This window comes from Xenopus laevis, chromosome 8L, assembly GCF_017654675.1.
Source record: "Xenopus laevis strain J_2021 chromosome 8L, Xenopus_laevis_v10.1, whole genome shotgun sequence".
Lineage (NCBI taxonomy): Eukaryota > Metazoa > Chordata > Amphibia > Anura > Pipidae > Xenopus > Xenopus laevis.
In genome coordinates, this window is record NC_054385.1 from 101,626,974 (window position 1) to 101,640,263 (window position 13,290).

At 39.5% G+C, this 13,290-nt stretch overlaps 1 protein-coding gene across 1 annotated transcript in view; it reads left to right on the plus strand.

The window, feature by feature from the left end:
• prorp.L (protein only RNase P catalytic subunit L homeolog) overlaps nt 1-13,290 on the plus strand; it is a 41,006-nt gene that overhangs the window by 1,198 nt on the left and 26,518 nt on the right. The window contains exons 2-3 of the mRNA XM_018231153.2: nt 891-938; nt 2,769-2,901. Coding sequence (XP_018086642.1) covers nt 891-938; nt 2,769-2,901 — 181 coding nt within the window. The remainder of the gene's footprint in view (nt 1-890; nt 939-2,768; nt 2,902-13,290) is intronic.

The following is a 13,290-nucleotide window of genomic DNA, read 5'->3' on the forward strand; positions in this document are numbered from 1 at the left end:
TGATCTACAGCATCCTCTGCTGAGTATAGTTATACAGTTATGGGACCTTTTATCCAGAATGCTTGGGACCTGGGTTATTCCAGTTATGGAATCTATATGTAATTTGTATCTTCATACCTTAAGTCTACTAGAAAATCATGAAAACATTAAATAAACCCATAAGCCTCCAATAAGGATTAATTATATATTGGCTGGAATCAAGTACAAGGTACTGTTTTATTATTACAGAGAAAAAGGTAACCACTTTTAAAAATCAGAATTATTTGATTATAATGGGAGAAAGCATTTCCATAATTCAGAACTTTCTGGATAATACTATGAATACTAGAATACTATGTTACTGAGTGTGGCCCAATACAAACTGACCATAATGCACTATGTCCAATGTATATGCTACATATGCATCCCTTTTAAGTATCTCTTTTGCACCTTAAAAAGGTAGAGCAGACATTGGAAAATGCTCACGACATCATTGCACTATTTTATTTGTGTAGAACAGATCTGATTTCACAATTAAAGGGGGGTTGCAAGCAAAAATAAAATTTTGCCTAATGAAAGAATATGTAGTTCTAAGCAACGTTTGAATATGTATTCATTACACGTTGATTTTAAATTGATGTTGAAGGGAGTTAATAATGTGGGGGTCGATAATTTTAATACTTTCACCCACCTTAACCCCACCCACTTCTGAACCCAGATCTGACGCGACCCAGTGTACAGAATGGACTTTAAGATCAGAGCCCTCCCCCTTTTCTTTCATTAGGTAATAGGCAAGATATTATTTTTGTGAAATTGTCCACATTTATTCCAGAGAGCTGGTGAACCAGAACAGCTAATATGTATGCCTGTGTTATGACTTATACATAAATATAGCTTTGTTTTATTTTTAGCATCCCAAATGAAAGCTGGAAGGGGCATTTAAGTACAGTCTCTGACACGTAAGTACATCTAAGTTATAGATGTATATATGTCCTTTGCCAGCTTTAATCAATGATACTGCAGCTTACACCTCGTGTTTTTATTATTACTTGCCCAAGCCATAGAGTGAAAGTTTGAGCTATCCTGCAGGTACATGGGGATGAAATATAGATTTCCTCAAAAAGCACCACTATAGGTATTTCTGTTAAAATAGCACACATTTTTATTAGTAACAGTATTGATTGCTTTCCCATAAAGGAAAGATGTGTTCAGTTGGGGTGCTAGTGTACCCCACCAGTGAATTCAGTTAAGTTTTTTTCTCCTGAGCAAGTGTAACTTTTTAGTTTAGAATTATTTAGTTTTTTGTTCAGCTGCTCTCCAATTTGCATTTTTTTGCAGTTATTTGGTTGCTAGAGTCCAATTTACCTTAGCAACCAGGCAGTTGTTTGAATGAGAGACAACTACCTGGTTGCTAAAAATTGTAGCGACACAAAGCAATAATTTTTTGGGCTGCTGGGAACAGTAACCCCAATATAACAGCCGAAGACTCAAATAATTCAAAAAGTATAAAAAAATGAAGACCAGTTGAAAAGTTGCTAAGAATAGGACAATCTATAACATATTAAAATTAACTTAAAGGTGAACAACTTAAATATATTTGCTCTACTCTGTATTATCAGTAAACAGTAGTGTGGGTATATGGCATTTTGTTGTTGCAATTTTTTGTATACCATAAAAACCTTGATACAGCAAATATCTTTATGCCGCCAAACATGCAGTTTTGAAAAAGAAATGTGTCAGTGCTAGGAAATTAGGTCCAAGTGATGCAGAGTATCCCTTTAAAGAAAAATTGTGTGTGTGCAAAGTTAACTTCCCCTGCGCTCCTGTCACATTTCTGTGCAGAAGCACAATGCTGAGCAATGAATTAGGCACAAGTGCCGGCGAATAAATTTGCAAAACCGCCGCAAAAATTCGCCGACGTCAAAAAAAATGGACACCAACCTCGGTTTTTTTTGTGCCAGGGCTGTTTCGGAAATTCTTAGCCGTTTTGCAAATTTCGCGGGAAATTCGCGAATTTTTAGGCAAAGCGAAACGCCCCAAATTCGCCCATCACTAGTTCACAGACATAGGTCACCACAGCATCACTGGGAAAGGTATAGTAGCAAGGAGTGACACTGCTGAGGATTTTTTTTTTAAATATCCTTAAAGGAGAAGGAAAGTTACGGAGGTATTTTATAGTCAATAGATTAGCTGCAGTAGTGCAAGCTAGAATGCTATATTTATTCTGTAGACTATTTTACCATACCTGAGTAAAAAGCTCTAGAAGCTAGGATAGGAGCTGCAGTATTAACATGGTGTGACATCACTTCCTGCCTGAGTCTCTCCCTGCTCTGGGCTCAGATTACAGCAGAGAAGGGAGGGGGAGGGGAAGAGGAGCAAACTGAGCATGCTCACGCCCAGGGCAATGAGATTTAAGATGAAGGCAGGAAGTCTGATACAGAAGCCCATGTGTACACAATAGAAGGAAAGAAATGCAGTGTTTCTTTTGACAGGGGACTCAGAGCAGCACTACTTTGGGGGTTTACTGGTATATTTAGATGGACCTTTCTGATAAGGCTTACTTAGTTTTAACCTTTCCTTCTCCTTTAACTCACTGCACCCTAGGTTTTTGCATCTTCCTTTCTGCATTTTGGAGCATTGAAAGTGCTGATTACCCATCGATCAAATGGTAGTGTATTTATTTTTGTAGCTGCAAATGGACTAGGAGACAATTTAATTGTATAAACCTGCTCTAAATTAGAATGGCTTAGGTTGTCGTTTACACTACACTTAACCATACATTTTGGCAGTGGGTACTGCCAGTCTTGTAAACAGCAGCTGGAATCCATTCACCTGATGCCAGGGGAGTACATGACTCTGAAAGATGTCTTCCTTCGTAGTGTCATTGAAGGGCATGATACCTTCCGCAAGACTACTCCACAGGTCAGTAATCTTTGCAGATACACAGCTTTTTGACTAAGTCCACCTGTCAATAATTACAAGTCAAAGAACACAATTGTTCCATATTTTTACACTGTGATTTAAGTTTTTTTAGACAAAAAAAGTATCCCAAAGCTGAATTTAAAATGCTCACCAGCTGCTAGAAGCACATATATTTGTGCTCTGTATATTCTGATGTTCTCCAGCTGCTGTTAGGAAGAAGAAGAAGAAGAAGAAGAAGAAGAAGAAGGACATTGAAAAATTATTGGCAGTGCAGTTTCAGCTTTTATAAATTTTAGTTAGAGCAAATGTTGTTAATACTGTAGGGCAAAGAGAAGAAGAATGGTTTAAGTTATAAAGTTTTAAAGTAATTGAAATGGAATGTACTATTGTCCTGTGTTTGCTTTAAAAGCACAACTATTGTTTATAAAAACAAGCTGCTGTGATGTAATGGTGGCAAATTAAATAAGGCTCAATGGCACAGGTTAAATATTAGATTACAGATAAGCTCTACAGGACACCGTTATATTCTACAGAGTTTATTTGCCAAGTAATCTGATCCTTTTCTCCTTTGAATGTCTACCCCTATTGCTACACAGCTGTCTATTTATATGATACTATATAACTATTGTAGTGTTTCTGAAGTAAAAGTGCAGGTCAACACTGCATTTGATTTTAATAATTTCATTTTTTGGTGTAACTGTTCCTATAACCCTATTATTGTCATATTGACATTTTGCCTTAAGGTGGTGCTGCAGTGTCACAGTAGATGTGCTATTGGTCATCATAATCCTCCTTATTTTTCTACTGCACTGGAGCTTCACATATTTAAAAGGAAACAAAAAGGGATATAAGTGCTTAGATTATAGAATGGGCTTTGTTTTTTTAAGTAGGTTAAGTAAGAGATTTCACCCTCTATGGCAGAAATTGGAGCTGCTGATGAATAGTTTTATGGTTTTTTCAACTCGTAATATTGGTTTGTTGAGCACAGGAACTAATTTAGGCAACTAAGATCCTGATTATGTGTATTGTTGGATATCCGCTTACCCCTCCTGAAATTACATTTTTTAAGCTAATGTGTGCATTGTAGGGCTTTAGTTATGTGGCAGGACTGAGTTGGTGTGTGAGAGTTCTTGAAGGGCATCTAAATTTCAAAATATGAATTGGTGTAAACAGAGTTGTTCATTTACTTTAATTTTCAGTTTTAATCGGTTTCTGAGATATTTGCAGTTTCATACCGCTAGGCAGACTTTGCTTTAATGTATAGCAAGGAAAAACAAGGGTCATAGTTGACTCACCCAGTTTATGCGGAGGTCCAGGTGCACCGCCCTGAACCTTCAGCTAAGGCAGCGGATACGGACCGTAGAGCAATTGGACAGACACTCAATGGAACAATCCGCCACACAGGTGTGTAAACGAAAATGTATTTTATTCAGTATCCATGGCACAGCCATATAGACTTGGCTTTAAAGCTATCTTTAAAGGCCCAAAGTATCAGCAACTCTATGCACTTTATGGATTCAGTTAACCCTAGAGTTGCTCATAAACGATGTTTAAGAAATTAAGACTAATAACTTTACGCATTAACTTTTTTGAGAGTCACCCTGAATTGCCTCCCTCTCATCCTGTCATCTGTGGTAACAGTCCATCCACCCGCTGGCAAAGTCTCTACACCCATAAGTATTATTTTGAATTATGTTGGCGTGCCCATATGGACTAACCTTTAGCAAGTTCCATAAAAACAACCTCCTAACCTGTGGTAAGGGCATTGTATGCTGATAGTGTTATTAAAGGGTTGTTTCACCGTTACATTAACTGTTAGTATATTATAGAATGGACAATTTTTCAATTGATCTGCATTATTTATTTTGTATAGTTTTTGAATTATTTGCCTTCTTCTTATGACTTACCAGCTTTTAAATGAGGGTCACTGACCCCATCTAAAACAAGTGCTCTGTAAGGCTACACATTTGTCATTGCTACTTTTGATTACTCATTTTTCTATTCAGGCCCTCTGCTATTCATATTCCAGTTTCTCATTCAAATCAATGCATGGTTGCTATGGTAATTTGGACCCTAGCAACCAAATTGCTGCAATTTCAAACTGGAGAGCCGCTGAATAAAAAGCTAAATAACTCAAAACCCACAAATAATAAAAATGAAAACCGATTGGAAATTATCTCAGAATATCACTCTCTACATCATACTGAAAGTTAACTCAAAGGTGAACAACCCCTTTAATGTCACACACCAGTGATAAGTGACACCATACTAACACAAATCCTGTGGATACTGGGAAATTGCTTGTAAGTTGTGCTTGATGCAAATGGCTGTTAATTTGCCTCCATACTGGTGCATTATGCACAAGCTGCAATAGTTGAAACTTACTGCACGTGTGCTGGAATTCTGGGGAAACGCTGTATTGTACATGAAAACATTTATTTTTGTCTCGAAATTAAGACTTGTACCATGCAGCACATAAGTAAATGAGACAGACTGTGTTTTACAAGATACAGTTGTGACCATGTTTTGCTGTTTTATAAGATGTGAAAATAGTACTGATTCTGAAAGGAAAATAGCTTTTTTCGGTAGTTGGATGTGGGAGTTCATCTTTCCCTGGTCTCCCTGGTGCTTTAGAGCCGCTACAGGAACTAAATGGGGTGTGTGGGCAATATTAATCATGTTGAAAAGAATTAGCATATGATAAATATAGCACTGTATCCATGGAATGCCACTGGAGTTTCCACAGGGGATTTATACTGTAGGAAAATTATAGGGAAAGCTTGTTTATTTCTGTATTCTGTCTTTGCCTCATTTTTACCACCAGACTAAATGAAGAGTAGAATGTTGTTAAACCAGCCCTCCACCTCCCAAATTCAAATTTCCTGCAAGGGACTTTTTACCATGAATGTAAGCTTTATTTCCTATTAAGGCAGTAATGCTCTATGCACATTTCTAAGATTTCAGTTCCTCTTTTGTCAACCAATTATGGCACAGATTTCTGTAGTGGAACGCACTATAATTGGAATGGACAACATGGGCCTCACCTCATGTTTTGGGCTAGGTTACAATGTGTAGGGGTCTCATGGGAAGCTCCCTGTAGTGCCTTCTTATTTCACCGTATCATTTACGTAAATGCAATATACGGTGCCTTACAAAAGTCTTCACCCCCCTTGGCATTTTTCATGTTTTGTTGCCTCACAGCCTGGAACTAAGATGGATTGTTTGAGAGTGTGCACTGCTCCAGCTCCTTCATGTTGGATGTTTTTCGCTTGTGAACAGCAATTTTTAAGTCTGACCACAGATTCTCAAATGGATTGAGGTCTGAACTTTGACTAGGTCATTCCAACACATTCCAACACATTTAAATGTGTTAAACCACTTGAGTGTTGCTTTAGCAGTATGCTTCAGGTCATTGTCCTGCTTGAAGGTGAACCTCCATCCCAGTCTCAAATCACAGGTAGACTGACACAGGGTTTGCTCAAGAATATCCCTATATTTAGCACTATCCATCTTTCCCTCAACTCGGACCAGTTTCCCAGTCCCTGCTGCTGAAAAACATCCCCACACGCTGCCACCACCATGTTTCACTGTGGCGATGGTGTTCTTGGGGTGATGGGATGTGTTGGGTTTGCGCCAGACATAGCAATTTACTTGGTGGCCAAAAAGTTCATCTGACCAGAGCACCTTCCTTGAAACATTTGGGGAGCCACCAAAATGCCTTTTGGCAAACTCAAAATGTGCCTTCTTATTTTAAACTTTAAGTAATGGCTTTTTTCTGGCCACTCAATAAAGCCGATTTCTATGGAGTGTACAGCTTATTGTGGTCCTATGGACAGATACTCCAGTCTCTGCTGTGGAACTCTGCACTCCTACATTTGCACATGGCAATTTTCAGTTTTTGATCTTTTTTAAATTCTTTTTTATATATATATATTTCTCATTTCACTTCACCAACTTAGACTATTTTGTTCAGATCCATCATGTAATATAAGATTAAGAAACATTTAAATTACAGGTTGGAATGTAACAAAATAGGTAAAAAGCCAAAGGAGGTAAATTCTTTTGCAAGGCAGTATATACAGGCAAGAGGCACAGCCCCACTGTGAACCAAAATTTACGTTTATTTAGATGTGATTACAATTACTCTCCAATTAATGTAGTGACTTTCTTTGGGTCTCCAGTAACCCAATCACATTAATGATCCCTGGGAGATGTAGCTCAGAGGCAGCTGTAGATCCCTATAATTGTGGAACTTGACGGCTCTTAGATATGGTTGTGCTAAAAATTTGCCTTAGGGTAAAATGGGGCCAATAGAACTCAAAACCACCTCTGATCACTCATGAAGGATATTGGGCATAAATCCACTCTTGAATATTATAAGGCTGAAGTTTGCCTTGTTTGCATTTGCCATTAACAACAAAAGGTGCCTGCTCAATGGGGTGGGAGTACTGGCAGAGACTGTAATACATTACTTTATATTTAAATTTTGGTCCTATGGCAATAGCACCCATATTGAGTTTTGCCATTTTTACCTTACTACTAACCAAAAACAGACTCCATTTTGACCTCTAAGCATATTTTCCAGTCACAAATCAACTGTACATTTCCCATTTTTTATATGACTTGATGTAGGAAATAATTATCAGTGTTATCAGCTTTTTCAGTCTTATTGCTGTTGTAAAGCCTTATCCTCGTGCAAAGTGATAGGAAACATTAACCGAGCTTCCTGATGACGGCAAGATACTCACTGTTTCCTAGTAAAGTGCTTGTTGGGACCTAATTGAAGGATAATCCCATTTGAGTCATTTAAAACCATGTGATGATCCACTCTTTGTATGACAGTTTTCTGCAGTTACGCACATGCTGCACAGATATGCACACTTGAAATGCACATTTGCTGGGAAATTCAACATACTCATTCAATCTACTTATTAAATAGGATTGCAGAGAAAGAGTCGATAATAGTGATGCCTAACATAATTGCTTGGGCCTTGCAGCTGCTGAACGGAAGTTGCCGATTTAATGTGTTTTAATACTGCTAACGTGGTCAAAGAAATGCTGTCATCCCAATGATGGCCATTTATGACAGCAAGTGCAATGAACAAAGTGCAGTTTTGAACCCAGTTGTTGTTTGAACCCAATTTTTGTGGTCCCAAGGGGGCTTTGTGTTTGAGACAGTTGTGGCGACGCATCAGAATTAACACAGTTGTGCTTGCCATCATAAATCAGAAGCAATTGCACTGAAAGTTTATAAACCTGGTAGGCATCATTACCATTGTTTCGCACAAGAGTGACAGCCTGGCACATGAGATTCTTTAGTCACAAGTCAACTGCACCTATTGACGCTAGATGTTGAGGGAACCTTGGAGCTACCGTCTGGTCCAGAGGTAGCGGTAACTCCAGGATTCCTCTGCGTCAGTCAGTGCAGCTATGCTCGATTTTGAGCAGGAGGCAGGAAAGACTGAGTGGCACTGAGCAGCAATGGACTGAGGTGTTGGGGCCCACTGGGGCTGCAAACTTAAAGGAGAAGAAAAGCTACCGAAGCAGTTTATTGCCAATAGATTTGCCACAATAGTGCAAGCTATACAACTATATTTATTCTGCAGAATGCTTTATCATACAGCTCTAGAAAATCGCTCTGTTTGTTTAGCATAGCAGCTGCCGTATTAGCTTGGTGTGACATAACTTCTTGCCTGAGTCTCTCCCTGGCAAATGGAGAGGGAGAGAGGAGCAAACTGAGCATGCTCAAGCCCTAGCCCTGGAGGGTTATGCTGAACACAGGCAGTCTGATACAGAAGCCCATGAATACTCATTAGAACGAAAAGAAATGCTGTGTTTCTTTTGACATAGTACTCCGAGCAGCATTACTTTGAGGGTTTACTGGTGTATTTATATAAAACTTTTTGATAAAGCTTACTTAATTTTAACCTTTCCTTCTCCTTTAAAGGAGAAATCAACCTGTGTAGGAAAAAACCCTGTACCCCCCACCCCAGGTAGACCTCCCTCGCTCCTCCCCCAACCTAACTACACCTACCTAGGGTGGGGGTATGGGGTTTTTTCCCCACAGGTTGATTTCACCTTTAAGGGCCCCCCTCCCTCCTTTTGCTTAATGAGGATATGTGTATCAGGCCATCTTTGCTATTAGAAGCTGGATTTTAGGCTGTGTCTCTACAGTGGCACTTCTATACAGTCTCCCTGCTTTACCCCCTTGCATGCATTCTTCTTTCTTTGCCTCCATTTGCCACCATGAATGCACCAACAAATTTACTACTGGAGTGTCTTGGCATATGCAGTAGCGTAGTTCATGTCAAACTAAAAGTGGTAGATGAGATGGTGCAGACGAGCCCTGTAAATAACCTTAAAATATAAAACAAACATAATTTTGTATTTTTACAGTTACTTAAGAGTAAGATTTGTTCTGTTGTAAAATATAAAAAGAAAAGAAAACCTTAAACAAAAGGGGAAAAACGCTGTATTATTTCTCTGAAGGTCAGAAGACGCCTCCTCTGTTTATCTTGGTGATTTTGCGAACAAGGGCCATTAAAATAGACGCTGTTTCACAAACTAAAGATGGGTGTACATGGACTCTGACTACCTCCTCCTCTGATTACATCTTAGGGGAATTCCACTGGGGAATGAAAGATGAGATTTTTGTTTGCTACAATGTGTGTCCAAACTGGCACTTCTACTTTTAGCAGTATATGTATTCAGCATTTAAGGGATAACAATAAGGTTTCACACACACACACAGGAGGTACTTTAGGACTGATTAAACTGATAACAAGAGATCCTTCTGCGAATATCCCTGATCTGGAGGCGAGTGCTTTTAGGACAACAGGTGTCAGTGCTGGTCCTTAAGATATCCTTACAGTAGTACAAGTAGGCCAGTGGTTAGATGGGGCATTCTGAGAGACAAGGGGGAGCAATCTGGGGTTGCAGCAGTTCTCCTTGCACCTTCGGTTTCAGGAAGGGCAATCATTTTCAATGTTGTGCGCACTTAACTGGATGCAAAAGGAGAAGTGGAACTACTTACAGTTTGGCTCTAGAAGACCAAACATATTTGATGTCACTTGGCATTATCTACATCATATGAAAAGATGACTGATCCAAAGACTAATAACCCTTAAAGAAAGTTCTAATTCTTCATACTGTTCTTCCAAGGCATAATTCAGGCAACGCTTAATCCTGCACAGTTGTAGCAAGCTTCTCCTTATCCATGGATGGTAGTAACATCAGTCCACTGTGAGGGCTGTCTTTCTAACAACACATATTACAAAGACATGTTGAGTTGGTGGATTTTAATAAATAAAGAAGCCACTCCCAAAAAAAGATCTGCACTTGCCACATGAATTACACAACACACAGACAGATTAGACAAAATTGCTATAGGGGTTCTAGGATCACTTTAACCATTAACATTGCCCTCATAACCTGCATAGTTTGTCAATATTCTTCCTGTTGTAGCCAATTTCTTCCTGCTGTAGCTAGGCAGAGTATCTTTATTATTGATACAGTAGTATGGGCTGTAATTCTGTGCCCAATGTTCTTCCTGCTGTAAAAAAAAGGCTAAACGAATATGCTGTTGATATTCTTGTTGGTAACTGCACCAATAGTATGTGTCATTGTCAGTTTGGACAACCCAATAGTGAAAAACCTAAGGGATTATTCACGGATGCAATTATTTAGGGATGGAACCTTAGTCTACTCTAGTGAACTGAGTGTGAGGGAACCCTGGAATAACCACAGGTTAAACTGCCTATAACAGTGTTTTCAGGCTGTGCCCATTAAAGGTAAGTAGGAGGTGACAGGTGATTTTGTGTGTTTTTCTGCTGGTGCAGAAACCACCCTGTGAGCCTTAGGGTTCAATAATGCCTAATTCTAGCAGCTAACCACAGTGCATGCATTTGTGCCTTATTTTAAAACCCAGTCCTAATCCATTAGTACTGATTCCAAACAAACTCTAAGGGCTATTCCACACGGGGAGATAGCCTTGCGTTTGCGGTCGCGGCGACAAAGCGCCGCGCCAGTCGCCGCGACCGGCGCAGGCGACAGTTTTGTATGGGCGCCTATGTAAAAACGCCTGTGCTAACCACACGAGGCGATGCGCTTTTCAACAGTCGCCTGAAAATGCCTCGCCAGGCTTTTTCAGGCGACTGTTGAAAAGCGCATCGCCTCGTGTGGTTAGCACAGGCGTTTTTACATAGGCGCCCATACAAAACTGTCGCCTGCGCCGGTCGCGGCGACTGGCGCGGCGCTTTGTCGCCGCGACCGCAAACGCAGGGCTATCTCCCCGTGTGGACTAGCCCTAATGCATTTGTGCAGAATCCAAACACTTAACTCTAATCCATTCATGAAATCCAAACCCTTCTAGAAAAAACACATGCCTAATATTCACACTGTTTATACTACTGCCTATCGTCCAGTAAAAGGAAATCGGGCAACTAACGCTTTATAAATGAGTAATAAATACTGATTGTGTATTTTTTTTTTTACAAAGACGTCTTTATATTATGAGAAATAAAGTAGTCACTACATAATGTAATAAGCAATACAGGATTTTTACAAAGGCACTTCCCAGTGACTAAGTGATCTTATTTGTCTTATTGTGCTTCAGCAATGGCTATCGTATCCCCTTTAGTTTAGTAATATCCTTGTCGTCATATTCTTTTCAGCTGCTGAAATAGATTTTGTGTCAGTGCTTCCTATCAGGTCTATTTAAGCGTAACACAGAAGGCTATTGTTCCACCGTGTGACTTTAGTACTAATACTTTGGGAATCCCCAGTTACAGAAGCAGTTTGAATCAGTATTTCCTATCTGACAACTGACCATTGCAATAATACCCCATTCTGTCTTGGTCTGTGATATTGCTGTGGCAGTCAAGGGGTTTCCCGTAGCACAAATAGGACATGTGTTGTCTGAAACATACACATATGATCTAAATATATACACACACACACAGTGCCTTGCAAAAGTATTCACTCCCTTGGTTTTTTACCTATTTTGTTACATTCCAACCTGTAATTTAAATGTTTCTTGATCTTTATTTTATGTGATGGATCTGCACAAAATAGTCTGAGTTGGTGGAGTGAAATAAGAAAAATATATATATAAAAAAAGAATAAAAAAATAAACTTAAAAATTGGCATGTGCATATGTATTCACCTGTGACACAAAGCCCCTTAAAAATCCAGGCGCAACCAATTACCTTCAAAAGTCACATAATTTGTGAAATGAAGTCCACCTGTGTGCAATCTAAGTGTCACATGATCTGTCAGTATAAATACACCTTTTCTGACATGGTACCACAACAATGGTACAACAACAAACCTGCCAAGAGATGGCTACCCACCAAAACTCACAGACCAGGCAAGAAGGGCATTAATCAGAGATGCAGCACAGAGACCAAAGGTAACCCTGAAGGAGGTGCAGAGTTCCACAGCAGAGACTGGAGTATCTGTCCATAGGACCACAATAAGCTGTACACTCCATAGAGAGTTTGCCAAAGGCATGTGGGCGACCTCCTGTATGGAGGTCTGGTCAAATGAGACTAAAATTGAACTTTTCAGCCACTAAATAAAATGCTTTGTCTGCCGCAAACCCAACACATCCCATCACCCCAAGAACACCAGCGCCACAGCGAAACATGGTGGTAGCAACATCATGCTGTGGGGATGTTTTTCAGCAGCAGGGACTGGGGAACTGGTGTGAGTTGAGGGAAAGATGGATAGTGCTAAATACAGGGATATTCTTGAGCCTGTGTCGGTCTGCCTGTGATTTTAGACTGGGATGGAGGTTCACCTTCCAGCAGGACAGTGACCTGAAGCATACTGCTAAAGCAACACTCGAGTGGTTTAAGGGGAAACATTTAAATGTGTTGGAATGGCCTAGTGCAGTCCAGACCTCAAACCAATTGAAAATCTGTGGTCAGACTTGAAGATTGCTGTTCACAAGCGAAAACCATCCCATATGAAGGAGCTGGAGCAGTTTTGTCTTGAGGAACGGGCAAAATCCCAGTGGCAAGATGACTTATGCATAGCCACTTGCAGCTGTAATTGCCGCAAAAGTTGGCTCTACAAAGTATTGACTTTAGGGGGGATGAACAGTTATGCACGCTGAAGATTTCTGTTATTTTGTCCTATTTGTTGTTTGCTTCACAATAAAAAAAAAAAACTTCTTCAAAGTTGTAGGCATTTAATGTAAATAAAATGGTGCAAACTCTCAAACAATCCATTTTAATGCCAGGTTGTGAGAAAACAAAACATGAAAAATGTCAAGAAGGGGGGGTGAATACTTTTGCAAGGCACTATATATATATATATATATATATATATATATATATATATATATATATATATATATATATATTGGAAAAAGGTGTGCCTAGATAT